We start from the raw sequence: 27,414 nt of genomic DNA on the forward strand, positions 1-27,414 counted from the left end.
CTTTTGTACTCAACTCTTTCTAGTTATTTTTCACCATCACATGTGAAGATACACATACACACAAAGAATACACTATTTCAGATGGCATTTCAAGCTGCTCTATCATTTAGTAGATAAATCCTAGGGAGTTGCCTGAAGTAGACAGCATTTAAGTCACCTGCCCAGGGCCGCATAGTGGATGTCAGAGGCAAATTTGAACCTAAGTCTTTTCTGACTCCAGGCCAAGTTGGCTATGCACTATATATGCTGCCCCTACCACAGACATAGAGATTGGTTACCCAAGCTATACCAGCCCTTCCTTCCTATCTGTCCCCTCCTAAATAATATGGCAGAAGTGCTTGGTAAAATTAGCCATCATCTGAGGAAGCTGTTTGTGGTGAGTGTTTGATAAATATCTATTGGTTTTTCATAGTTATGTATTTTCCTTGGTTTCTGAATTATTTTGATTAATTATTATTATTTTTTGTCTTTGTATACAATGCAATAGACCATTCCTCCCATGATCAGCTACAGGCACTATCTGCTGAACCTTTTTTTACCTCTGTTCCCTGTGGTGACCCATTCTCCTCAAAACTTTATCAACTCAGCTTTTAGCAGATGAGAAGTCAAGACCAGACCCTTCGTCAGAGATAATTTATTTTGGAAGGAGACTCAGAGAAGCTGTCAAGATCATAGGAACATCAGTTTTAAAGCTAGAAGTGTTATCTAGTACAACCTTCTTATTTTATAGTTGAAGTAAATAAAGGTCAGGAAGGTTAATATCACATAAGTTGTAATAGAGTGAGGATTTGAACCCAGGTCCTCTAACTCCAGATCCATAGCTTTTTCACCTTCATATTATTTTTCTGCTCTCAGCAACAGAGATGATGCTACAATGGTAGAATGACTAACAGTAAGATTGATACTTTAGGTCAGGGGACCCTGTCTGGCACCATCTCTTCGTGAGACTGGAGCTGAAGACATTTGAGATGAGCTATACTGCGTGGCTGATCAGTCAGAGGGAATTTTAAGTACTTGATCTTTGGATAAAAAGAACTCTGCCTACCACATATGGCATTGACCCTGATTTAGGAACAATAAAATTCATGAAGAAAATGAAACTTTTGTAAACTAAAATGTTAAAGATCCCTAGCTAATTGATTTGTTACACTTAAAAACAGTAATTGTCTGTGTGATTTGTGAAGTGACAGTAATAAAGGAAAAGTTAGTTTGAGAGGAAAATTAGACTTTGATTTCCCTTCCTTGTCTCCCTCTCTCCTTCTCTCTCCTTTCCCCTTTCCATTCTTCTCTCCCTCCATCTCTCTCTTCTTTCCCCATCTCTTTCTCTCCCTTCCTTCCTTCCTTCCTTCCTTCCTTCCTTCCTTCCTTCCTTCCTTCCTTCCTTCCTTCCTTCCTTCCTTCCTTCCTTCCTTCCTTCCTTCCTTCCTTCCTTCCTTCCTTCCTTCCCTCCTTCCTTCCCCTCTGATCTCATGGGTACAGGAAATCTCTTCAATCAATGCAGAGCTGTACCAACTCTGAAATTTATAGAGTTGCCTGAGAGCACTGAGAAGTTAAATGACTCACTCAGGGTCACACAACCAGTATGTGTCACCTGTTTATCAGCCAGCCACAACTGCCCCTAATATGATATCTAGGCAAAATAGACTGATACAGTAACTCATTTTGAAAAATTCCTTTTGGTCCTGGAGTTTTAGTCATCCCTTGTTCACCACCCATCGTGGACAAACCCAATTTGAGAGATTAGTCATTGTAGATCATTGCCAGTTGCACTTTCTCAAAGGCTTTCAGAGGTGGCTTAGAGTGTTACAAATTGTCTACACAGGCTAGAGAAGCATTAGCGAGTAAAGAGATTAGAGAAAACCAGGGTAACAGTTACCAAATGAAAAGTTTTTAACAGTATCAAAAATCTTACCTGGTTGGGGCTGGAAAGTTTGTATTTTTAAAGTTGGTGGAGGCAGCTACCACGCATGGGAAGGCTGTTGTGCTCTGGGCCCCTGCCCCATCTTTCATTCCCCCGCTCAGAAATTCTGCTCTCATCTTCCTTCTCCCAGCTGAGGCCAGTGAAAAATCCCTAAGGAGATGAGGTCTCCCCCCTTTTAAGAAGAGAATTTCATATGACAAGCATGTGAGCCTCTCCTTTGTTCAGCTGGACCTCATGACTCCTTTTGAAGGTAATCCTTTAGAAGTCTTATGACCTATCTCCCAGCCCAGCAGGCATTTTCGTCTCCTGGTGGAAGGCGGCACAGACAAATCCACTCTGAGGGTGCCTAAATCTCCAATTTGCTAAATCTCCCATTCTCCTCCATTTCCCCCCCCCCTCCCAAATCAGGACTCCAAATCACTGTAAGAACACTGGGCAGCCAGGAAGACAGGGGTGGGAACTAGCTGAGCTTTTTCTTCTGAAGTATTCCCTCAACCAACCCCCTCCCCTGCTAAAAATGTCTATGCTCTTTGCATAATTGAGACAATTGGATATAATAGTCTTTTCAGAGATTTTTTCATTAGACTGGGAGCTTCTAGTCTCTGGAAAGTGGGAGAGGGTAGAGTAGAAAGTGGTCACTTGGCATTAATTACTTTTAATCCTTTCCCAAATCATTTAAAGTTGGACCAAAGCTTTCTACTGAAAGCAGTCACAAGAGATAGCTATCCACACGGAAAGTATATGCATCTTCACATCATACATGCATAGGGTCTCATTTGGCCAAGGCTGAAACCTCAGCTGACCAGGTCAAAGCTTTGGCACTGGCAGAGACCTTTGAGGCCATCCAGTCCAAGCTCTCCTTTCTGTAGCTCGGAGACATGAGGCCCAGGGAGTTATGTGGTTTAGTTCAAGTCATGTCATTTATGTGTGTGTATCACTGATCCTTTTGCTATCACACCACCTTATTTCCTCTTCCCTAAAAACAGGCAATGGAATATTGTGACAAGTGTATTATGATGTATCTGGTCTTTCAAAATTACTCCTCTGGAGGGCAGCCTTCCTGAGATCACTCACAGATTATGGGTTTAAAACAAAGAGAAACCTTAGAGGTCATCTTGACCAGCTCTATCATTTTACAGATGAGGAAATGGGGGCCCAGAGCAGGTAAGTGACTTGCTAGAGGTCATACAGGTAGTAGAAGGCAGAGCCAGGAATTGAATCCAAGTTTTCTGATTCCAAACCTAGGATTCTTTTCATTGCTTTTCATTGCTTCCGCTATATTTTGGATTCTTATATGTTTGTTAAAAGACTTGCCTCATGACTTTATTATCTAACTTTATTATCATTTGGATACGTGTATTCTACAATATTTGGTTTAAAAAACCCCAAACAATCCAACCCTCTTGTTATTTTGTAATCTTACCTCCCATGTACAAAAATGCAATTATTGTATCAAAATGGTCCTTAAATGTTTTCTTTCTTTTACACCGCAATTTCCTCCCTTACTCTGCCCAGTTTGCCTTCAATGTTACTGAAAACGTACAAGAAAAAATACTCAGAAGAAACATTTTAGGTATAAATGCTAATGTGCCATGAAACTGCAATTAGCCAGAATAGTAATATTCAGGGAATGGGATGTTCTAGTTAGTCTGACTTAGAGATTCCTTTTTTTTTAAACTCTTATTAAAAATCTTTTTTACAAAGCATCTTTTGACTTTCCTTCCTGAGAAATGACTCTATGTTTAACATGATTTAATTAGTCTTTGATGATTTAGGATCTTATGTTCTATCAGGACTCATTTTGTAGCTTAGTTTTTATTATCTATAACTGTGAGAATAGGTACAGAATGTGTATGCATTTGGGCCAACTGAATATCAATCCTAGATTTTTCTAAAGTGAATGCCAGGCCCGTCATCCCCCTGCCCCACAAGCCTTAGTGGCTCCCGGTTGCCTTCAGGATCAAATATAAACTCCTCTCAAGAGGCAGCTAGATGGCTCAGTGGATGGAATGCTGGACCTGGAGTCAAAAAGACCTGAGTTCGAATCTGGCCTCAGACACTTACTAGCTGTGTGACCCTGGGCAAGTCACTTAACTTCTCTTTGCCTTAATCAGTGGAGAAGGAAATGGCAAATCACTCCAGTATCTTTGCCAAGAAAATCCCATGAGCAGTATGGTCCACAGGGTCATGAAGAGTTGGACACGATTGAACAACAACATGGCAGTTAAAACTCTTCATTACCTGGCCCCTTCCTACCTTTCCATTCTTATACTTGACTCCTTCCCACACACTCTATTATCCAGTTGCCTTAGCCCATTTGCTGTTCTGCAAATACAATAGCCCATCCCCTGCCTCCACACCTTTTGTATTGGCTGTCCCCTAAGCCCAGAAAGCCCTCTGTCTTCACTTCTGTCTCTTTAAGCTTCCCTGGCTTCCTTCAAGGTGTAGTTCAAATGCCACCTTCTGCAGGAGGCCTTTCTAGCCTATCCCCTCTCCCTCCCCCCCCCAAGCCACTAATGCTTTCCTCTTGAGATTACCTTTCATCAACTCTGCATATACCTTATATGTACCTAGTGATTTTCATGTTTGTTCCCTTCCCCCATTAGAATGTGATCTACTGGAGGCCATGGGCTGTTTTTGCTTTTCTTTGTGTCCTCAGCACTTAGCACAGGGTCTGACATGTAGAAATCACTTTAAAAAATGCTGGACTGACTGACAAAACATATGCTATGAGTTTTGTTATTTTGTTTTTATTTTATTAAGCCCCTGATAGTCTCTATTTGTGAATTTTCCACTTTCTCTAGGAGTGGAGTGCTGGGTATATCATGAGGGTGGGGCAGAGGGTGGGAAGGAGGAGAATGTGGTTAATTGAGGCGACCAGGTAGTCAAATTCAGATTAATTAAAGTTTTACTGTGCATCCCATTTACTGAGCTTTTCGTATTCCTCAATGCATGACTTCAGTAAAAAGCAAACAAATAAAAAAACCCAACCCACTGACCACTAAAATACAAACTAAGTGCTTGGCTATTGTGGATATGAAGAACTTGAGAACTTAGTTGCAACTAGAAGATAATTGAGAAACAGTATGAGGTATTGTGGCTTTTGACTTTATAAAGCTCATTATGTCATTCAGTTAATCTAGAAATTCAAGCAAACAAAAAATGCCCCATTAAAGAGATTATATAGTGATTAACCCTTCCAAGAATACTTCTGAAAAGCTAAATCACCTTTAATTTGGAGGAACTTTGCTGCAGATTTCAAAAATTTTCATTCTCTTCCATTTCTGTCTCCTCCTTTCACCCTAACCATGAACCCTACGATCAGAAGGTGAGGAGTGTATTTTGTTTTCAAGTCTTCGGAATCAAGGTTTGTCATTATATTAATCAGAGTAATAAAGTCCTTCAAAGTTATTTTCCATTCTAAATTATTCTTGCAAAAATTGTTCACCTGGTTCTGCTCACTTCACTTTGTGTTGGGTTATAAAGGTCTTCCCTAGTTTCTTCCGAACCTGTCCATTTTGTCATTTCTTATGGCACAGTAATGCATTATATTTATATAATGCTGAGCCATTCTCCAATAGCTAGCTATCCCCCTGGTTTCTAGGTTTGTGCTACTATAAAAAGAACTGCAATAAATATTTTTGTGTACATGGGCCCTTTTCAATTTTCTTTGGTCTTTTTGTGGGTATAAGCTTGGTAGTGGAGTTATTTTTGAAGAGGACATCATGGGTTTCAAATTCTTGTGAACTGGATTTAAGTGAGGCAGAGCTGCACAAAGTTATCCTCATTCTCTCTTCCTGAGTCATCAAGGTCCAGATTGCTAGGTCAAAGGTCAAAGACAAAGTTTAGTGATTTTTGTTTTTTGAACATATTTCTAAGTTGCTCTCCAGAATGACAAAACCAATTCATAGCTCTGCCAACAGGGCATTGGTGTGCCTCTCTTCCCCAAAAACCAGAGTACTGAATTTAAATGGATATAAAGGGTGAAGGAAAAGGAAAGAACAAGCTTTTATTAAGTGCCTACTATGTGCCAGGCACTATGATAAGTGCTTTATAAATATCATTTCATTTGGTTCTGGTGACAACCCTGAGAGGTAGGTGCTATTATTATCCCCATTTTACAGTTGAGGAAACTGAGGCAGAGAGACTTTAATGACTTGCCCAGGGTCACATAGCTAGTAGGAGTCTGTGGCTGGATTTGAACTCAGGTCTTCCTGACTCCAGGCCCAGCAATCTAGCCATTGTACCACCTAGTAAGGCCTATTTGATATAGACTGTTTCAGAAGGTCATAGGATCATTGAACTTTTAGCCAGAAGATGCCTTAGGAACCATCTAGTATAACCCTCTCCTTTCATAAATGAGTAAAATGTGTGGCAGCTAGGAGTGGTGGATAGACTGTGGCCCAGTGTCGTGGTACAGGTTGACTATGTTCTGGGATTCTGAGGTTCTGTACAGGGAAACATGGAACATACTACAAAGCAGAGGCAGTAGAGAGAAGGTGATGTAGACCAACTTCATTAAGAGGGAAACACAATAAGAAGGGTAGTTGGAAGGATGAAAACAGGTCCAGTGGGGGTGGAATTGGGCATGTGACTCTAATTCTGCAAAGGTGGGAAAATGCCATTCCTGAATCTCTTATTGTGACAGACTGACTCAGGATTTGAGTTTTCCTCAAGCTTCTTCACTGGGGAGGCTGCTGAAGTCCTTACCCACAGGCAGGGTGACACACAACTCAAGGTCACACCAAAAGAAAGTAGAAGACTTCAAACCTAGCCAATCTTTGGACTCTAACTGACTCCAAACCCAGCTCTCCTTCCACTCCTCCACAGTCTCAAATCCTTATTTCTGCACTCAGGTATAATGAGCTTCCCTCCTTTTGCATCTATTTCCTTTTCTCGTCCTTTCAACAAGTGCATTCGGCAAGGATTGGTTAAGTCCTCACTGAATGCAGAGAACTGTGCTAAGCAGGGGAGGAAATCAGAAAGATAAAATCAGAGTTTCTGCACTCGTGGAGTGTACGATCTGGGGGGTGAGGAGGATGTGACTCATACTGAGATAATTATAGGGACAGGGACTGGACCCATGACTTCCCTGGTTAGAGAACTTCTGCCTTGGTGAGGAAATTTGTTCTGTGAATATAGGTCAGCAACTTTTCTGCAATTTGCAGTCTTAGGTAGTTGCCTAGAGCATAGAGGAGTTAGTGACTTGCCCAGGATCACAGAGCCAATAGGTGTTAGATGGAAGACTTGGATCCAGATCTTTGTGGCTTCCAGGCTTAGGTTTCTAGTCAATGGACCAAACTGCCAGAGATAATTACAGTACAAAATGATACCTAAGGGCACGAGAAGGTACAAATGCTATGTGAGGTCCAAGGTGGAGGGGTAGAGAGTAGAGATAGGCCATTACCATCTTATTCTTGGGGGGAAAGGAAGGATCACTGAAGAAGGTAGCATTTTGAGAATGGCTTTAATTTCTTCTGTGACTTTAAAATGCCATAACTATTTCCTTCTTAGTCTCATAAGAGACTGAGGGGGTGATATTAGAAGTAACAAGCATGAACTGTAGGAATGGGTTTCCTGGTTGCCGTTCATAATTGTGTAAAAACAAAACTCCCCAGCAACCCCACCCTACTGGTAGAGTTGCTAAAATGATGTGAATTTTAGAAGTTGGTTCTTTAGAACCTGAAACCATAGGGGCAGCTGGGTGGCGAAGTGGATAGAGTACCAGCCCTGAAGTCAGGAAGACCTGAGTTCAAATCTGGCCTCAGACCAAACACTTGACACTTACTAGCAGTGTGACCCTGGGCAAGTCACTTAACCCCAATTGCCTAAAAAGCCAAAAAAAAAAGAACCTGAAACCATTTTCCCATAGAAGTGATGTTATAAATAGTGGTTTGGTCCCTGAGCTAACCCACAAAAGCCTATTTAACTCAGTATGTCAATGTGCTTGACTACCACAAATAACACTGCATCCATGGGAAATTGCATTCTTCTTAATGGCTTAAGAAGAAAATGGAATCATAGAGCTGTAGAATGTCTAGGGTGGAAAAGAATTTAGAGATCATAGAGTCTAATCCCCTTTTTCTTGACTATATTGTGATTATTGCATTACTCTGTTCTCCCCACCTCACCCCACCCTCCACATACACACACCACACATGCAAAAGCCAACACAAATATGATGATAATAAAGTACAGCAGCTATAGGATTAGGCAGCTAGGTGGTGCAGTGGATAGAGCACTGGACCGGAGTCAGGAGGACCTGAGTTCAAATCTGCCCTCAGACACTTACTAGCTACATGACCCTGGGCCAGTCACTTAACTCTGTTTGCCTCATTTCCTCATCTGTAAAATGAGCTGGAGAAGGAAATGGCATGCCACCCTAGTATCTTTGCCAAGAAAACCTCAAATGGGGTCACGGAGAGTTGGACATGACTGAAATGACTCAACAATAACAACAACAAAAGTCATAGGATTCAGAAATCGTAACGCAGATGTCTCCCACATGATAAAGAATGGCATACACGAGACTGTGAAAGTCTGCCTTTCTCCGCCAAACTCAAAGAGAATAATCAAAATGGGAGATCATTCATATTGGAACTGCAATCACTTATTTAGAACACATTCTCATTCACATTTCTCTCTATGTTTTAATTCTTATCTCTAGAGAGACTAGCTCCTTTTGTCTGCATCTAAAATCTAAAGTCATTTCCATAAGTCTCATCATCTCCTCCTTTAAAAATGTATGCTTCCCTCCCTCCTTCTATATTGCAATTAACCCTGAGTTCACAATGTATATGATTTTGAAATGTATTCATTTTGACCCACAATAAAAATATAACTTATAAAGGGCAGCCTGGATTTCAAATTCCTTGAAAGCAGGGATTATCTAAGTCTGACCTTCTCATTTTACAGGTGAGGAAACTGAGACCCATAGCACTTAAGTGACTTCCCCAATATGAAGCAGGCAATAAGTTCATCTCCATAGCACTTATAAACCAAGTCTGTATTTGGTGAAGAATCATAAATTTAGAGCTGGAAGATGCCCGAGAAACCATCTTGCACAATCCCCTTATTTTATATATGGGTGAACTGAGGCCCAGGGAGATTAAGTGACCTACCCAATAAAGTACAAGTAGTAGACATCAGAGGTGGGATTTGAACCCAGAGCCTCTGATTTCTAGAAGCACTTTTTTTTCTACAGTAGTATGACACCCTTCTACTGGATAATTAGCATAGAGTGGCAGAAAAATCACTGACCTTAGCTTCAGAAAAAGTGCATGTGAGTCCCAGCTGGGATACTTTCTAGCTGTAAGTATCAGCTAGTAGCACAATGGTTAGAATGCTGGTTCTGGCTTAAGGAAGACCTGACCTCCAATTGGGTCTCACACCCTAGCTGTGACCCTAGAGAAGTTACTTAACCACTGTCTGCCTCAGTTTCTTATCTGTAAAATGGGGATAATAATAGCAAGCATCTACCTCAAAGAGTTGTTGTGAAGATCAAATGAGATAATATTTGTAAATACTTAGCACAGTGTCTGGCACATAGCAGGCACTTGGTAAATGCTTGTTCCCTTTCCCTCTCCCTATAGGAGCCTAGACATACCTTACCCTCTCTGCGTATTAGTTTTCTCATCTGTCCAATGGGGATAATAATGCTTTTACAGCCTATTTCACTAAATTGTCACTAGGGAAGTACTATGCTAATCCTAAAGTTCTAGGTAAAGTCTGTAAATTCCCTACATTTGTATTCCCAGTTTAGTATCTTGCACATACACAAAGGATCCATGATTCTGTCAATGTGGTAAAAGCCTAGTATGGAAATGCTGCCTGCAAAGGAAGATTGTGACCTACCTATGATTTGGTTTGTAAGTGCTATGGAAACGGGCCCATTTCCTGCTTCATGTTGGGAAAATAAATTTAATTTCTATGGGCCTTAGTTTCCTCACTTGTAAAATGAGGTTGATTAGATAATACCTAAAGTCTTTTCACTTCTAAATTTGGGATCCTATGATCTGCACATAAACTTTTCCTTAAGGATAGAAACGGAATTTTCTGCTTTTTCTAAAAATAGAGACGAACTAAAAAAATCATCTGACCATGTATTCCTTTAGTGATGTTTTCATAAGGGGAAGATTGTATGTTACTGTTGGCCCCCTAATACAAAAGAAATTACATGTTTTTAAAATAATCTCCCATTCATCCATAATGGGGAGTGAAGTGTTCAGGTTAATCTACAATGTTGGTTACCCAAGGGTTATCATGTAAGCCTGGGGCAGCTAGGTGGCGCAGTAGATAGAGTGCCAGACCTGGAGTCAAGTCCATTTGAAGTTCAAATCCAGCCTCAGATACATACCAGCTGTGTGACCTTGGGCAAGTCACTTAGCCTGTGTTTGCCTCACTTTCCCCATCTGTAAAATAGGGATGCTAATAGTACCTTCCTCTCAAGATTGTTGTGAGGATCAAATGAAATAATTGTAAAGAGTTTTACACAGTGCCTCACACGTAGTGCACGCTACATAAATGATAGCTACTGTTATTATTATGTAAACTATACATGGACAGCTAGAAGGTGTTAGATAGAGGGATGGGCCTGCAGTCAGGAAGACTCCTCTTCCTGAGTTCAGATCTGCTGTCAGATACTTACTAGCTGTGTGACCCTGGGCAAGTCACTTAACCCTGTCTGTCACAGTTTCCTCATCTGTAGAATGATCTGGAGAAGGAAATGGCAAACCACCCTAGTATCTTTGACAAGAAACCCCAAATGTGGATACAAATAATCAGACAAAACCAAAAAATGGCTGTACAAGAAGAATAAAAACTATACATAGATTGCTACATTTTCAACCAGAAATGTAACAAAATATACTTGATTCCAACATTATAAGGAACATAAATATGGTGATTTGTCTTTGGATGATAACATATTCATAGACTATTTGATGGTTTCCCAAACATTTTACATACATTATCTCATCTGATCCTCACAACAACCTTGTTTATCTGTAGGATATTATTTTCTCCATTTGCTAGATAAGGAAACTGAGCTTAGTAAGGTTAAGGAATAGATCGATACTTACTAGCTCTGTGATCACCGGCAGGATTTGAACTGAGATATTCCTATTTCCCAGGGCAGCACTCTATTCACTATACCAGTTGCCTCGCTAGGTTTAATTCGATAAACACCAGCGTCTTTGGAATAGCAATGTAGCAAGCATTTTGGCTGTATAGGATTACAGCTAAAAGCTGAAACAATTACATAGTTATCACTGTAGCTATAGTAAGCATTATAACTTTGTTCTTGTTTGGATTCTGCATAAATGGGAATGTATTGTCCATTTTCATAGGTTTGAAAAGACAGGTGTCTTTCCTTCTCTCTGTTGGTCAACTTCATGGGATCTCTCCATCTTTAGAAAGGATTCTGAAATCCAAATAAATTATCCACTTTGATCTTCAATCTTTCATCCATAGCCGGCTCTAAGCATCCCAGCAGGGTTAGCAGGGATGGTGAGCTTTGTTCCTGCATTACTGCCCCTTGTATTTTCACCAGGCTGTTACATGCTGTGTAATATTCAAATCAAATGTGACCACACAGAGAAAGTTCAGCTTGCAAGTCTGTACAACTTCATGGATTTTCCTTTGATCTCATTTTCAACAGGAAAACCAATCTGAAGGACTCATACTTGTGTTCTCTCACACCTTTCTCCTGTCCTTGGGGATCACTCAAAATCTTGGTCCCCTTTCTTTGCTCTTTCCATACTAATGCTCCAGTGTTTGAGGCCATAGCTCGGCAAAGGTCCATACTGTTACTTTTAATGAATTGCAGCTGTTCCTTGCTTGTTTACCATTATTGGTCCCAGGCACTTCCCTAGAACTTGTGTCTTGTTTATTTTAAGCAACTCTGTGTTTATATCACGAACAATTCCAATTCCAATTTCAGCAGTCAATGAATTTTTTCCCTTTCAAATTTTCTATTTCATCTTTTCCAGAGCATAATATGCCTTTTAAAGGGGGAATTCTTTAGTTATCTTTTAATCTAATTCAGCAAACACTTATCAGGCAAGTGTTAAATGCAAAACATTGTGTTAGGTCTAGAAGTACCGAAGTGAAAAATACAATGTCCCTGCCTTTAAGGAGCTGATATTCTACTTATATAAATGTTATGTACAAGTACCACAGAGTCACAGACTTTTGGAGTTAGGACCCTCAGTAGTTACCTAGTTCAACCCACAGCCCCAAAAGAATCCTCCCCAAAATGTACTGGCCAGGTAGAGAACATAGAGAGAAAAGCACTCAGGACAGAGTCTTTGGGATGTCTGTCCTTAGCAGGCAGAGAAGGAAGATGATTGAGCAAAATAGACTAAGATGCAAAAGTCAGACAGGTGGGAGGAGAACCAAGAGAGAGCAATATCACAGAAGCCAAGGAAAGAAAAAGCATCCAGGAGGAGAATGTGGTTGACAATGTGAAAATACAGAGCAGTGAAAAAGGCTGAGAATGAAAGGAGAAAATGCTATTGTATTTTTCAATTAATGAATCACTTGTAACCTTGAAGAGAATAATTTCTGTCAAGTGTTTGGATTTGGTAAACAACATGCAAGAGGCTGAGGAGTGAGTCCTAAATGAGCAGATGAAGGCAAGGAGGGTAGAAAATCTTTTCTAGGACTGGCTAGGAAAGAGTGATGATACAAAGCACCATAGTTTAATGGAATGATAGGATAATGTGAAACTTTTAAAAAAAGACAAGAGAAAAATCAGCATGTTTGTAAGTAGTGTGGAAAGAGTCAGTGAATAAGAATATAGATACTTAGGAAATATCCTTATTAAAGTCTCCTCCTGAACACTTTCTCCTCCCTTGGCTTCAATGACACTGTTCTCTCTTGGTTCTCTTTCTATTTCTCTGGCTGTTCCTCCTCAGTCTCCTTTGCTGGATCTTTACTAGAATAAGCATCCCCCAAGGTTATATTTTCATGCACCAACCAAAAAGATAAAAACCAAACTTTAGACAGGGATATAATCACACTGGCGTATTTTGAGGCATTATGCCATTTGGTGACACTGTGTCTCAGGTGAAAGTCCTACACACTTCCAGTTACTTATTCCTATATACTTTCAGTTACTTTTATGGGCTCTATATCTGTTTCTGAGACCCTATTAGTAAAACAAAAACAAAAGAAAAAAAAACTGACGTTGCCTCTGACTTCATGGAACAAGTAATTAAACACATACCTATCACTGAATTCCCTCTTGTCCTGAGTGGTAAGATCACTCAACTTCCCATAGCACTTTGATATTTACAAAGCATTTTCCTTACAACATCTTGTCACATGGGCAGTGAAATAATTATTACTCTCATTTTAGAGATGAGGAAAATGGAGCACAGAAAAATTAACCAAGCTCATTCAGCCAGTAAGTGGAAGAGTCAAGACTTAAACACTAGGTCATTTCATATTTAATGCTTTTTTCCTATCAAAATGTACTTGTAACTTGAGCCCCAAAGACCATTGGTAGGGGATTTTCTCATCATTGGTGAGATGAATGCCTCACACCTGAGGGAGGGGCAAGATGGCATTGGTGAAAGCAGGGTAAAAGAGAGATCTGGACTCTTATCTGGCTTCCAGCTTCAAGAGAGAAGATGGGTGATGTCAACCTGTCTTTAGGTTGCTGAAGGAAGAGAAAGACTTTGGGCAGAAGCCAACAGGTAGAACTTTGATCATGCCCTTACTCTCAGCTTGCTACACTAGAGATTAGGGAATTTTCCTCCCTGGATGAGATCTAGAATTCTCTCTATTGGTTGAACTCCCAATGGGAGAACTATGTCAATCTGTGTTTTCTGGTGTGTGTATGTGTGTGTATACACTTTCTTTGATCTCTGTTTTGCTATTGACTTGGATAAAAGGGTTTATTTGCTACTTTCTATGTGTGTCATTGTGGAACCAGAAGTTTAGCTTGAATCTAGACTAATGCTGTCAAACTCAAATAGAAACAGGGGCCACTGGACAGTACATAAGGATTCCAGTAGGTATCTATTGACTTAGAAAACCACATATTAACATTATCTTCATTTTGTTGTGTGTTTATTTTGTTAAATAGCTCCCAATTATATTTTTGACCTGGTTTAGGCTGTACTTGGGAGTGTTGTGGGCTGCATGAAGCCTGCAAGTCATGTATTTGACACCTCTGCCCTACACTAATAATATTGGGAGCAGGCAAATGAAGTTCTACTCTGGTACTCCTCCTCTTTGAGGAGAATGGAAGTGGCTAATTGCTGGCCCCAATCTATTTCTTCCCTTCCTGGCAGGAATCAAAGTCTTTCTTGGAGAAGGGTTCTGTTGTTTCATTGTTTTCACTTGTGTCCAACTCTTCATCACCCCTTCTTGGCAAAGATACTAGAGTGGTTTGCCATTTCCTTCTCCAGTTCATTTGATAGATAAGGAAACTGAGGCAAACAGGATTGATTTATTTGTCCAGGATCATAAAGCTACTGTCTGAGGCTGGATTTGAACCCATGAAGATGAGTCTCCCTGACTCCAGGCTCGGTGCTCTATCCACTGTGTCACCTAGCTACCTAGAGAAGGGCAGGAAGAGGAAATGCTAGAAATATATTTTCTAGCCACCCTGTGAGCCACACATGACAGACACTATCTATGGGGACAGCCATGCTCCATGCTGAAGTCTCTTTACCTTTAAGTTTGATTTAAAACCATGCATCTATTCAGGATTATTGTCTTGCCATTTCTTTTGTTCTCCACTGAGGCCACCATTACTACCCTCTCCAGCATCCTGGAATCCTTCCCTTAGGTCTCTACTTTCTCACAGAGACCTGCTAAGCCTTAGTCCTATTAGAATCTGGGAAGGATGTTTAGGTTTGAAGATAATGAGCTTTGATTTTGAAATAAGCCAGAGGCAAGGATAGAATTTGATTCTTGAAGTCCACACCATAGGATAGCCCTATTGGTTATGCTATGCCTTACATTGATATTCTAGTGTGATGAGTTTTAAATGGTGGTGGGTTGTCTCAAGAGAGGGGTCCTGAAGATTTGTACGTGGTGGTAATTGAAAGCAGCTGACCGTAACAATAATAGCTTACGTTTGATGAGATGAGCTCACACAATCTAGGCTAAAACTTTCACATGTTTAATTTTTGTTAGTTCCTTTGGCAGGACTCCTAAGGAGCAATGCAACTCACACCCAAGCCAAAGAACAGCTTTTGGAAAATCATTTTATGAAAACCAAATGATAGCTCTAATGTTAAATAAAGAACTTTAACATCCGCCCTGCACTCTTATCCTTTTTTCTTCTCTCAGTTCAATGCAGAAACCAATGTTAGGAGTTGGTAACAGATTTTTAAAACCATTTTTAATAGCTGAAAATGGAATCTCTTCTGATTACAATGGATTGCTTTTCTATTTCTAGTTGGGTCATAAAAATAATCTTCTTGCAGGAAAGAAAACTAACTGCTAAGGGAAGAAAGATAAATTGTTCAAAGGCCTCTTCCAGGCAGAAGAGAATAACTTCCTAAGTTGAAAGGAAAAATCACAGGGTTTCTCCAGTGCCCTTACCTGAATGGCTGAGGCTGGAATGTCACGGAGAGATTTAGCTGCTGTGCCTGATTTCTCTTTTAGAGGAGGTTCAGGCTTAGCTGAAAAATCACAAGACCCATTTTCAGTCTGCCTTGAGCAGAGCCTAGGATGCCACAGCTGTTACAGGTGTTGCCTTAATGAACAGTTTTTCAACCTGAGTCTGCCAAAGAATGTGGGGATGAGATTGTAGTGAGGCCAGCAGGACAGGAGCTTTGCAGAAGAAGAATTGTGGGTTGGGGCAAGGGAAGCAAATTACAATTTCTCTCTAACTTCTTAATCATCTTGGAAGTGTGTTGCAGCCAATATGTGGTCTTCAAGGGGTAATCATCCAGTTTGTGGGTTATTCAGATTCTAGTCTTCCCCTTTGCTTTTTCTCTGTCTACCTTTCCTCTCCATTTCTAAGCTTGCCAGCATGAGGAGGAAGATGAGAGGACCTTCAGATCAGTCAATGGAGAGGAAAGGTAGACAGAGAAAAAACAAAGGGGAAGACTAGAATCTGTTGTACAGTGATTAGTCACAGAATGTTTCCAAAACACAGTGTGATTTAAATAAGGTACAGGGGTTCGTATGATTTATGAGTGGAAGGGAACTTAGAGATCATTCAATCCAACTCCCTCATTTTACAGAGTAGGAAACTGAGGCCTGGAGAGGTAAAATAACATTCCCTAGGTCATGAAGTTAGTAGCAGAGAGGGATTCAACCCCTTGGTCTGGGGAAAGGCATTCCAGACAAGCATCTCTCCATGCCATTGTACAAACTATCTCCCATACCTGGAATGCACTCCTTCCTAACCTCCAGCTCTTAGAATTCGCTAGCTTACTTCAAAGCTTAGCTCAATGCCACTTTCCATGAGAAGCCTTTCCTGATCCTTCAGGCTACTAGTGATCAGTCCCAAAATTATACTGTATTTAGCGTGTGTGTGTGTGTGTGTGTGTAGACACACATGTACACACATATATATATATATACTGATACATATGGACTGGAGTGGATAGGTACATATATACATATATGTATATGTGTGTGTGTGTATATATATATATATATGACCTCCACACTCCAGTCCATATATATCCAATATATCCAGTGCATAGGTGCTTTACGAATGTTTATTGACTGACAGATACATGTTTCTTCTCCAATACAATGTAAACTACCTGAGGGCAGGGACTATTTCATCTTTGCATCCCAAATATCTAGTAGATCATTGATCCATAATAAATGCTTTTGGATTGATTGATTGATCTACAAAGGCTCAGAGACAAGAAATGAAGAAGATAGATACACATGCGCATGTACACATATACATACATATATCTATGTCTATATCTATATTTATATATCTTTGATAGTAAAAGAAAAAATCATTTGGCCACAGTCAAGCCACCCTTTTGGAGAATAACAATAAATGAGGTTAGTATTAAATTAGGAATAGTGTCAGGTAGAATTAGAAGGCGATTGATGGAAATCCTAAAGGTCAGGTGGCAGTTTGAATTTTATACAGTGGATAACATTAGTGACATTACATCAGCAGGAGAGGGTCATGATGAAAGTGGTGGGCGAAGACAATCGATAACTTAACCTTTAGAGATGGTAAAAACAGAAGTGTCAAACATGCAGTCAACAACACTCCCCAGTATAGCCCAAACCAGATTCCAATTTATTTAACTGGAAATATTTAACTGGCTAATATTAATACATATTTTTCTAAGTCAATATGCACCCACATAGACCCTTATGTAGAGTGCAGCGACCCCTGCTTCTATTTGTGTTTGACACCACTGGTCAAGAACATGCCTAAGGTGCTGGTGATGCAGTACCAAAGTACTATACCAAAGCCTCACCTATAAAACACGACCCAGTATCAATTCTGTAAATAACTTACATCTAGTTATCTGCTGTTCCAACTTTGTAGATGGGGGTAAATGGATGATATTGTGGTTAAGAAAGCTGACTTGACCAAGATAACATAAATCAGAATATGAAATGGGTTGATTCTCTTTCCCAATTTAATAAACAATTTATTTTTCCTTATAAGCCATTCTTTTTGTCTTTGGATGGATGCAAAGTATTCCTTTCTTAGCTTCCCTTTCTCAGCTTGTTTCTTAAAGCTTTGATCAAGTTCCTAATTAGAGTCCAAAGCCTTTGGAACCTGGGATTGTGTGGCTTTCCTGAGAACCAAGACACTAACAACATATGCCCTCAACTAAGGAATGATGATAGCTTACATTTATAAAGAGTTTTATGGTTCACAAAGAGCTTTCATCACAAGCATATGAGATAAATAATATGAGAATTATTATCCCTATTTTGTAGATGAGGAAATAGGCTGAAGAAATTTAAGTGAGTGGCCTAATGTTGGACAACTAGTCAGTGGTAGAGTCGGGAAGTGGACCCAGGTCCAGGGATTTCCAAGTTCAGTCAGTGTATTTTATCATTAACAATGCCACGTCAAAGGAATCCACTTGTTTTAGTTTTTAGCTGTTTATCTAAATTTTTGTTTCTCTTCACACAGATGTTACAGTTTTCATGAGGGCCTCTGAACAAAAGGTTTTATATATATATATTTGACAGTCTGTCTTGGAGGGATGGACTATTTGTTAACTTTAGCAGTTAGCTAGGTGAATACAGAACAAGATAAATGACCGAAACCAAGAGAAGTTCGTTATTGGTAATGGTTTGACATCAACATGGAAGGAAGTCTCCAATAGAGTTTGGCCCTGTATTCTAACATTTTTGTAGCTAATATTTTTTGGTAATAGTCATTATGCAAAAAAGATCTTTAGAGAACATAAGTCCAAATCTAACAAGAAATTAAATATAGATAAATATAAAGTCCCATGCTTGGGTTAAAAAAAATCAACTTCAGAAATACTTTAAGGTATAGCTAGATAGCACTTACGCTGAAAAAGATCTGGGGATTTGGACTGAAAGCTCAATACGAATCAATGATGTGTAGCAGTGACCGAAAGAGCTAATGGGATGTTAGATGAAACTCAGAGACACACAACCTCCAGGATGAGGGAAACGATACCTGAGCTACCGTCTGTTCTAGTCAGATCATGCTGGGACTATTGTGTTCAGTTCTGGGCACCACATTTTAGAAAGAACACTGATAAGATTAAGAGTGTCCAGAGCATGGCAATTAGCGTTGTGAAAGGCCTCAAGATCAATTTGAGGACTGTTGGAAGAAACTAGCTTGATTTAACTGTCAAGGAATAGAGAAAACAAGATGGTGGGGATGAGATGATATTGTCGTCAAGTACTGAATGACAACCCTTGTTAGATTTCTGCTTGGACCCAGAAAAACAGATTAGGTGCTTCTTGGCCCCAGAAAAACAGAAGTGGGAGTGATAGGTAGAAGTTAAACTATCCAGAAGGGGAAATGAGCTGACTTTGGAGGCAGTGATTTCATCCTCACTGCAGATCTTTAAGCAGAGGCTGGGCCACTTGTCATAAAATGGTTTCCTGTTCAGGTATGGTTAGACCAGATAGGATCTGGATACTTTTTTTTTTAATATCACTTTTATTTTACTTTTAAAAAAACTGGACCAGCATTTATTTTCTCTTTCCCACACACTCCCAATTGAAAAAAGAAAGAAAAGAAAACCCTTGTAACAAATACATATAGAGAAGCAAAACAAATGTCCACATTGGCCATGTCCAAAAATGTGTCTGCTCCTTGAATCCCTCATGTCTCTGTCAGGAGGTAACATGCTTCCTGCAATCATGATTGGTTGTTGCATTGATCAGAGTTCTTAAATCTTATCCAATGCTGAGATTCTTTGGTTTCTGTTATTGTCAGAGCACAGCCTTGAGGGCAGCTAGTTAGGCCAGGGAGCTGGGTCCAGGAGAGTCCAAAAAGTCCCCACTACTACCATGGCAACAAAAGATAGTAAGGCAAGCCTGCATATCAGGAATTAGCGATCAATTCCATTCAAATCCATTTTTAAGTTCAGGAAATAAACAGCTATTTAGTATCAGAGTAGAAAAGTAGGCATAGGCAGGGAGTCATGGAATAAAAAAAACAATAGCACTACAACATGACAGGATAGATGCATGAGAGAGTATAATGTAGTGGAAAGAGTTTAGCCAAATCAGACACAAGTTTGAGTACTGGTGTGGTTACTTGGAAGCTGTGTGTTATTTTGTTGTTCAGTCACATCCGACTCTTTGTGACCCCATTTGGGGTTTTCTTGGCAACGATACTGGAGTGGTTTGCCATTTCCTTCTCCAGTTCATTTTACAGATGAGGAAACTGAGGCAAGCAGGGTAAAGTGACATGCCCAGGGTCAAACAACTAGTAAGTGTCTAAGGCCAGATTTGAACTCAGGAAGATGAGTCTTCCTGACTCCAGGCCTGGCACTTTACCACTGCACCACCTAGCTGCCCCGTGTGTCACTGGGAAGGTCATTAACATCTCAACTTCAAAGTCCTCCTGTCTGAGATGGGAATACTCAGGGGAAGCGTGGTAATGATGGGAAGACCTGGACTTAGGTAACCAGGGCCTTAATACTTATCCTACTATTCCCTAGTGAGCTGTGTGACCTTTCGGCAAGTTCTTCAACCTCTCTGAGCCCATTACTTCATCTGCAAAACAAGGGAATTGAACTAGGTGATCTCTAAAATCCCTTTTAGACCTAAAGCTTATTAGCGTTGATATGACCTAGCTCAGGTGACTCATTGTTAGGATGTAAATGGAGCTACAGTGTGGTCAAAAGAAGGATAGAGTTAATGGGAGATAATAATGCTTAAACTACTTACATCATAGGGCTGTACTAAAGAGATGTTGTAAATGATAACGCTCTATGTCAATGTAAGTTTTTCTTTAACTTTTTATTATGGAATCATTGATAGAGAGCTGGCCTTGGAATTGGGAAGAACTGGGTTCAAGTCCTTTGTCAGACATAGAATAGCTATGTGACTATAAGCAAATCATTTAACTCTCTGGGCCCCAGGAAACTCTCTAAGCCGGGAAGTTTCAGAGCAGGTACAGATTTTGCATCAGGAGAGGGAATTTCCTCCTGGAGAGTTCTCTATACCAATGAAATTGCATGTCTGGTTGGAAAAAATGCAGCAATTATGTTATCTGAGGTTCAAGGCAAGTGGTCAAAGTCCCAGTCTTGGAGTCAAAAGGCCAGAGCTACAGTGAACTGAGCAAAAGCCCAGGTCAAGGACACTTGGTCACTTGAGGCGGTTGAATCTTCCCTATATTCTGGGTTTTTCTGTGATTCTTCTCATGGTACAACAGGAGCCCACCTAGGCAAAGCAATGTCCTAGGTTCTGCAGGTGGAGCCACGGCGTTTGTGGCATTGCTAATCAAATACTGTCTGTGTATCAGAGTGGCTGTGCTGGTCAACAGCCTAGCTTCTAAATAGCAATTATTTTTACATTTGCTGTGGCCTCAGATACCACGTATCTGGTCAAAGATAACAAGACTGGGGAAGTGTAACTGGTACCTGGCAAAATTTCAGAGTAAAGTTTGCCTTTGGTGCCCTCTTATGGTCACTTTGGTGATGACACTCCTTTTCTAAAGATGCTGAATGACAACCAAGGTCTTACTTTCTTTCTCTGTCTCTTTGTGTCTCTCTCTCTCTCTCTCTCTCTCTCTCTCTCTCTCTCTCTCTCTCTCTCTCTCTCTCTCTCTCTCTCTCTCTCTCTCTCTCTCTCTCTCTGCTTTTCTCTGTCTCTCTCTGTCTCTTTGTCTCTCTCTCTGTGTTCCAGATGAACTCTTCAACCAGGGGTAGACTAGTAGGGAGCCAAAGAAATTTCAAAATAAGTAAAACTTTCTTTCTTAAACTAGACCTATAACATCATTGGTATATGGAATTATTGGCAGGGAACTTCTTATAACAACACATATCAGCCCCTTCTCTGTAAGTAGTTATTACCTTATAAAGTTGCTTGGGACTAAGAGACCTTAAATGACTTGCCCCTAGCTAATATATGTCAAGGGAAGACTTGAACCTAGGTCTTTCTGACCCTGAGATTAGTCTTCTGTCCATTTCACCATACTGCCTCTTTATGTTTATGTATCCCTAAAACCCTGATTGTTTTAGTCATTTATTACTAATATTGTTATTAATAATACCTAACTCATTTCTATAGCACTTTAAAACTTACTTTAAAGTTTTCCTCACGGTAGCCCTATGAGGTAGATAGGGCAAATATGATTATCCACATTTTGTAGAGGAGGAAACTGAAACTCAGAAGATAAGATGACCTGCCTAAGGTCATGGGGCTAGAAAGTGATAACATCAGCACCGTGGGGAAAAAAACCTATTTAAACATATGAGGGTTTTTTTTTAAGAGAACCATTAAACTAGTCATCAAATAAGGCATTGACAATTTATGCGAGAGGGAGTGTAAAAGACCATTTAGTTAAGATAAACATCAAAGTTTGCCATATGAGAAAGTAAAATTTAGTAAAGCATGTAAGCTAGGTGGTTGTAGTAATTTGCCCAAATTCAGAAGGCTCTATTATTGGGTTAGTTTAGAACAATGGTGTAAAACTCAAATAGAAACAGAGGTCAGTGATTCATACATACAGATTTCTTCAGGCTGCATATTGACTTAAGTTTTAACATGTAATATTATCTATGTTTTATTGTATTTTAATTTATTTTGTTCAATATTCCCAATTACATTTGAATCTGGTTCAGGCATCTGTGTGTCTGACACCTCTAGTGTAGAACACTCCCTCCACAAATGCAACTGTAGACCAGAACTGATCTGTGTTAGTAAATAGGCACTGCCCAAGCTACACACAGATTAAAGTGATTTGTCCATGGTCATAGCATCAAAGACAGGGATTTGAATCCAGGTCTTCCTGACTACAAGCCTCTTAGCATTGTATCCTCTAATAATTCATGGTTTTCTTCTTATATTAATGTATTCTCTAAAACCTTGAGTTGATTATTCAAAAACAAGGAAGGAACAAATTTGCTGTAATTTGTCCCATAATTTCACATAATCATCTGGTACTAACTACAAATTAGGTAAAAGACTGAGAACATGGAACTATTGAATCCAGGAAATGTATTAGCCTGTCATGCATGGCATTACATTATATATATGTAATGAACTACTCAATACCCTGTAAGATAACTTTTAACCTCTTACGGCCCCATGAAACTCTCTAAGACTGTAAGTTTCAGAGCAGGCACAGTTCTTGCATCGGGAGAGGATATTTCTTCATGGGTGGTTCTCTATACCAATGAAATCACAAGTCTGATTAAATAACAACGGTAATGACAATAATGATATTATCCGAGGTTCCAGTCAAGTGGTCAGAGGTCCAGGCTTGGAGTCAAAGGATTTTTTAATTAATCCTTATGCTATCCTTATGATGAATAACAAGTTTGATTACCCCTATTTTATAACTGGAGAAAATAGTAAACTATTACCAGCTTTCTAATGGTCTAGATTTAACAGAGGAAAAAATGATGGTTACATAAGCAGTTGTAGCTAGAGAGGTTGTAGAAATAAAATTAATAAGACTCAGCAAATGATTGTATGGAGGGGGTCAAGGAGAGAGAAGAGTCAAGGATGACCTCAGGGTTATGAACTAGGGTGACTAGATTATGGTGGTGCCCTCAACAGAAATAGGGAAATTTGGAGGCAGAGTGAAGTTGTGGAGAAGATAATGAATTCTATCTTGGATATATGTGTTTTATATAACTAGGGATGCCTAAAATATTCTACAGACAGTTGGAGATGTGGTACTGGAATTTGGAAGAGAAATTGGGATTGGATATGTAGATTTGAGAGTTTACTTTATGGATGCTACTTGGTGATATCACCAAGAGATTGAGTATGGAGAGACAAGACAGAATCCTAGGGCACACCCATGTTAAAGGATCAGGAGATGAGTAATGATTCAGCAAAGGATTTCTTTTTTCTTTTTGCAAACTCTTTATTGATGTACTTTTGTTTTTATATCACCTTAATTTTGGAATATATCTGCTTCTCCCCACACAGTGAGTCATCCTTATAACAAATAGTTTAAGAAGAGGAGGGGAAAAGTAGTTTAACAATACAACCAACAATTAATGGAGTTTGACAGTGTGTGAAATATTCCATTCTCATAGCCCATATCTCTGAAAAGAAGGGAAGGAAGCCCAACAAAGAAGATTGTGAAGGAGGGGTCAGACAGGTAGGAGGAGAACCAGGAGAAAGCAGCAAAAGAGCTGCTCAATTCTTTAAATTAGCCAATAATTGTTCAATTCCATGAAAAAACAAACAAACAAAACCATTGTTTTATGGAAGTGAACTGGTCAATCCTACCAAAAACACTCTAAACTATAGTGTTGGGTGTAAAAAGTGTCCCTGGCAGATGGTAAATAGGGAGAATTGCCTGGGGTTCAGTGCTTTGCTAGGTTTATAGTGCTGTTGAAGTTCATTCAACAGTAACTCAAAAAAGTGGGTGAAGGATAAAAAAGGTAACAGTCAGGTGACATTGTAGATAGATCACTAGGCTGTGATTCAGGAAGACCTGAGTTCAAATGTGGCCTCAGGTACCTACCATAGCTACCAGTATGACTGTGAGTAAGTCATTTAAACTCTGTTTGTCTCAGTTTCCTAGATCATATAATGGATGATAATAACACCTACCTTACCTCATTTGATTGTGAGGATCAAATGAGGTATTTGTTAAGTGCTTAGTACAGTGCCTGGCATTTAGTAGATGCTTAATAAAGACTTGATAAGGGCTTCCAACAAGCTTGTGCTACAAAACACTTGAATTAACATCGTCCCCCCCCATCTTCCCCAACCCCAATCTCTACTTGACCCTCTCAGCACTATGGCAGAAGGTGGGGATATTAAGCCTTGGAAGAGAATATTTGGGGTGAAGTATGATAACTGATTTCAAGCAGATTATAGGATTATTGATTGTAAGCTCCTCGAGGGGAGAGACTTTTTTTTTTACTCTTTTTGTATTCTCAGCATTTAGCACTGTGTCTGGCACATAGCAGTTGCTTAACAATGCTTACTGATTGATTTAGAACTAGAAGGAACCTTGGAAGACATCAAGTTTAACTCTCTCATTTTATAGATGAGTACCCTGACTTGGCCAGGGTTACAAAGCTAGTAAGTTTCAAGGGCATCTGTGAATCCAAGTCTGGCCTATCCACAAGTCTAGTGCCCTGTCCACTACACTACTCTACCTCTCTAGATGAAGGGCTGTCATCTGAAAGAGGGCATAGATGCATTCTGGGGAGCTCTAGAGAACAGAGAGAAGAGAACAATTAGGGAGAGTAAAAGGGAGACAGAATCTGACTTAATGTAAGGAAGACCTTTCTAATAATTGGAGCTGTCCAACAATGGAATCAACTTCCTTGGAGGTAGTGAGCTCCCCAACATAGGGAAAGTCTAAGCAGGATCTGGATGACCAGTGGTCAGGGACATTGGCATGTTAGAGAGCATTTTTCTTCAACACTGTTCATTTTGGTCCCTTCTGACAACATGGTTCTATGACTGACCTTCCTCCTCCACACGACTATATATTGTTTTCTTGTGGCTTATTTTGCCCTTTGGTTTTTCATCTGTAAGAAATGTTAGTTAAGAATAAGATGCATTGTGATTCTTTCCAGCTCAGGCATTCACTCCCCCTGGCCTTCCCTCCACCTTTTGAGGAGAGTCCTGCAAATAAATACATAACCTAGTTCACTTCAAATCCATCACAGAACCCATTCCACCAAATTAATATGTTTTGCAGTCACAGATATATCCCCTCTGTTAAAAGAAGCCATTTCTGTAAGCCCATGTAGAAATCTTCTACTCCCTTTCCTCTTTCCTTTTTGCTTTTTTTTCTTTGAAAATTATTGAGGGTAAAATAGACTTTGGTATGCAGTCAATCAAAATACAGGGTGATATTCAATCCCCCTGGGATGCATCTCTCATTTCCAAAAGCTACCTCATTATAGACCACTTTAAAGTCCTAAAGATGGCTAGAAAGAGATAGGAAAACAAAGGTCAGATGATGTTGGCTTTTCTTCTTTTCACAGTAAATAGTGAAAATAATATCTCCCCTCTTTCAATTGTAGGTATGAAAAGGAAAGCCAGACCAATTTAGTCATAACAAGACCATCCCTTGTCTGCAAAGAGGCTCTTGCTCACCAGCCATCTGCAGAGCATGTGCTTTGAGATTGGAGAGTTTTGTGTTCATCTACCTTTCCCCCCTTTTGTGATCCCTTTGCACCACTGTGTGAGACTCAGCATTTGTATCTGAGCCAGCTAAGCTCAGGGGCTGCAAACTGTGACCTTGGCATCATTAGCACAGGGCTCTGACCCAACTGAGCTAAATAGCCCTCGACAGCCCTAGACAAAGAGAGGATATTCAACCAGGCTCTTTTCAGGATACTATATTGTCCCTTCCCAGAGATCAACACTTGTCTCTCATCTCTGGCAGGAATCAGACCAGTTTGATGTATTTAGGGTGGAGGAAATTATTTAAAGGAGATCAATAGAAAAGGATAAAGGAAATTTGTAGAATTGCTTAAGTTAAGCAGTAGAACTGTTTAAGTTGTTTAAAGCAGCAGTAAGTTTTTAATGTTGTCTGAGACCTTTGTTCCTTCATTCCTTTGTTCCTTCAGTTGTTCATGCTTTCCTAGCTCTCTCACTGTTTCTCTTTCCTCCTCCTCCTCCTTCTCCTCCTTCGTCTCCTCTTCTTTCTCCCTCTGTCTCTGTCTCTGTCTCTCTTTTTCACTGGAGTGATATTGCACAGGAAATGTGTTCTAATTGGCTAAAGACATTTCGTCATGCTCTAGGGGTCATCTATAAGACATCAAGGTGGTTTAGCCAGGATGATTGGACCTCTGATTCCAAATCCAGCACTATTTCCATTGTACTAGTCTGTCTCTCTTTCATTTGCATAGAAAACCACAGGAACTTATGGTGAGGTATGGGGCTTAAGAAAAACTGTGGGGCCAAATACCCACATAGCCCTGGCTGATTCATTGAAAAGTGGAGTCTAAAAATGATTTTGAAGGAGTATAGATTAGCAATCAGTAATTCTTGAAAGTTAAAGACTTTTTAAACCAAAGTCAGATAGAGTCTTGGAACAGAAAGATGTTACTCCGGGTGAGTAGGGAAAATAGGTTCAAAAACAAGGTAAATGACTGCAGGCTCTATTTAACTGATTGTTATGTATCTCAAAAGTGCTTGCCCCTGGAGGCAGCATTTTTCTTCTGCAGAGAAAAAGCTACTTACAGCTAAGACGATGATGTCTGGCTGATTCCTTCCCTCTGGGAGGAAAAGTAGCTGAAGATGTTTATTTTGCTTTGTTTGATGAATTGGTATGTGAGGACCTTCCTCCCTCACCAAAAGAGCTGAAGTCCAAGCCTCTGAGCTCTAAGCTAAAAGAGAGATGCCAGACCTAGTCTTTATGAGAAGGAGGTAATGCTTCAGCTGAGAACTCCAACTGAAGCCCCAAAGCTGTCAGCAGAGAGAAACTCTGCAACTTTGTGCCTCATGGAGCAATGCCTGGAAGCAATTAGTTGCCTGCAGAGTAATAATGCCTAGTAGTAACTATAAGACTAGCAGAGCATCAAATGGCATTAACCACCAGGTCATCCGAGTATTGCCTGGCAAAGACTAAATGCCATAAAAGAACAACAGGAAGCAGGATTAGTGGGAATGGAACAACATTGTCACCAGAAGATACTGGTGTCCCACTGGTGCCATAGGTGTGAGTTGCCCCTCCACACATTTTATTCCCTCCACTGGTAGACTCCATTCCTGTACTTTAGCTATACATACCGTCTATGTGTATTTCCTAGGCATGTTGTCAGTTTCCCACTGATGACTAATTTGTGTAAGCATGTACCCCAGGTTTATGGAGAAAAAAATGTTGTTATCACAACTCTTAGGTATTCAATTGAAAGCTTTTGCTTGGAACTAGTTTTTTTCCA

The 27,414-nt window shown here is 40.0% G+C and overlaps 1 protein-coding gene across 1 annotated transcript in view; it reads right to left on the reverse strand.

The window, feature by feature from the left end:
* Positions 1-27,414, reverse strand: part of TRPM1 (transient receptor potential cation channel subfamily M member 1) — a 184,133-nt gene that overhangs the window by 112,134 nt on the left and 44,585 nt on the right. Inside the window, exon 2 of the mRNA XM_078151622.1 lies at positions 15,482-15,561. Within this exon, the coding sequence (XP_078007748.1) occupies positions 15,482-15,561 (80 nt within the window). The remainder of the gene's footprint in view (positions 1-15,481; positions 15,562-27,414) is intronic.

Source organism: Phascolarctos cinereus, unplaced genomic scaffold, assembly GCF_003287225.1.
Source record: "Phascolarctos cinereus isolate Bilbo 61053 unplaced genomic scaffold, phaCin_HiC Scaffold_3;HRSCAF=262, whole genome shotgun sequence".
In the NCBI taxonomy this organism is placed as follows: Eukaryota; Metazoa; Chordata; class Mammalia; order Diprotodontia; family Phascolarctidae; genus Phascolarctos; species Phascolarctos cinereus.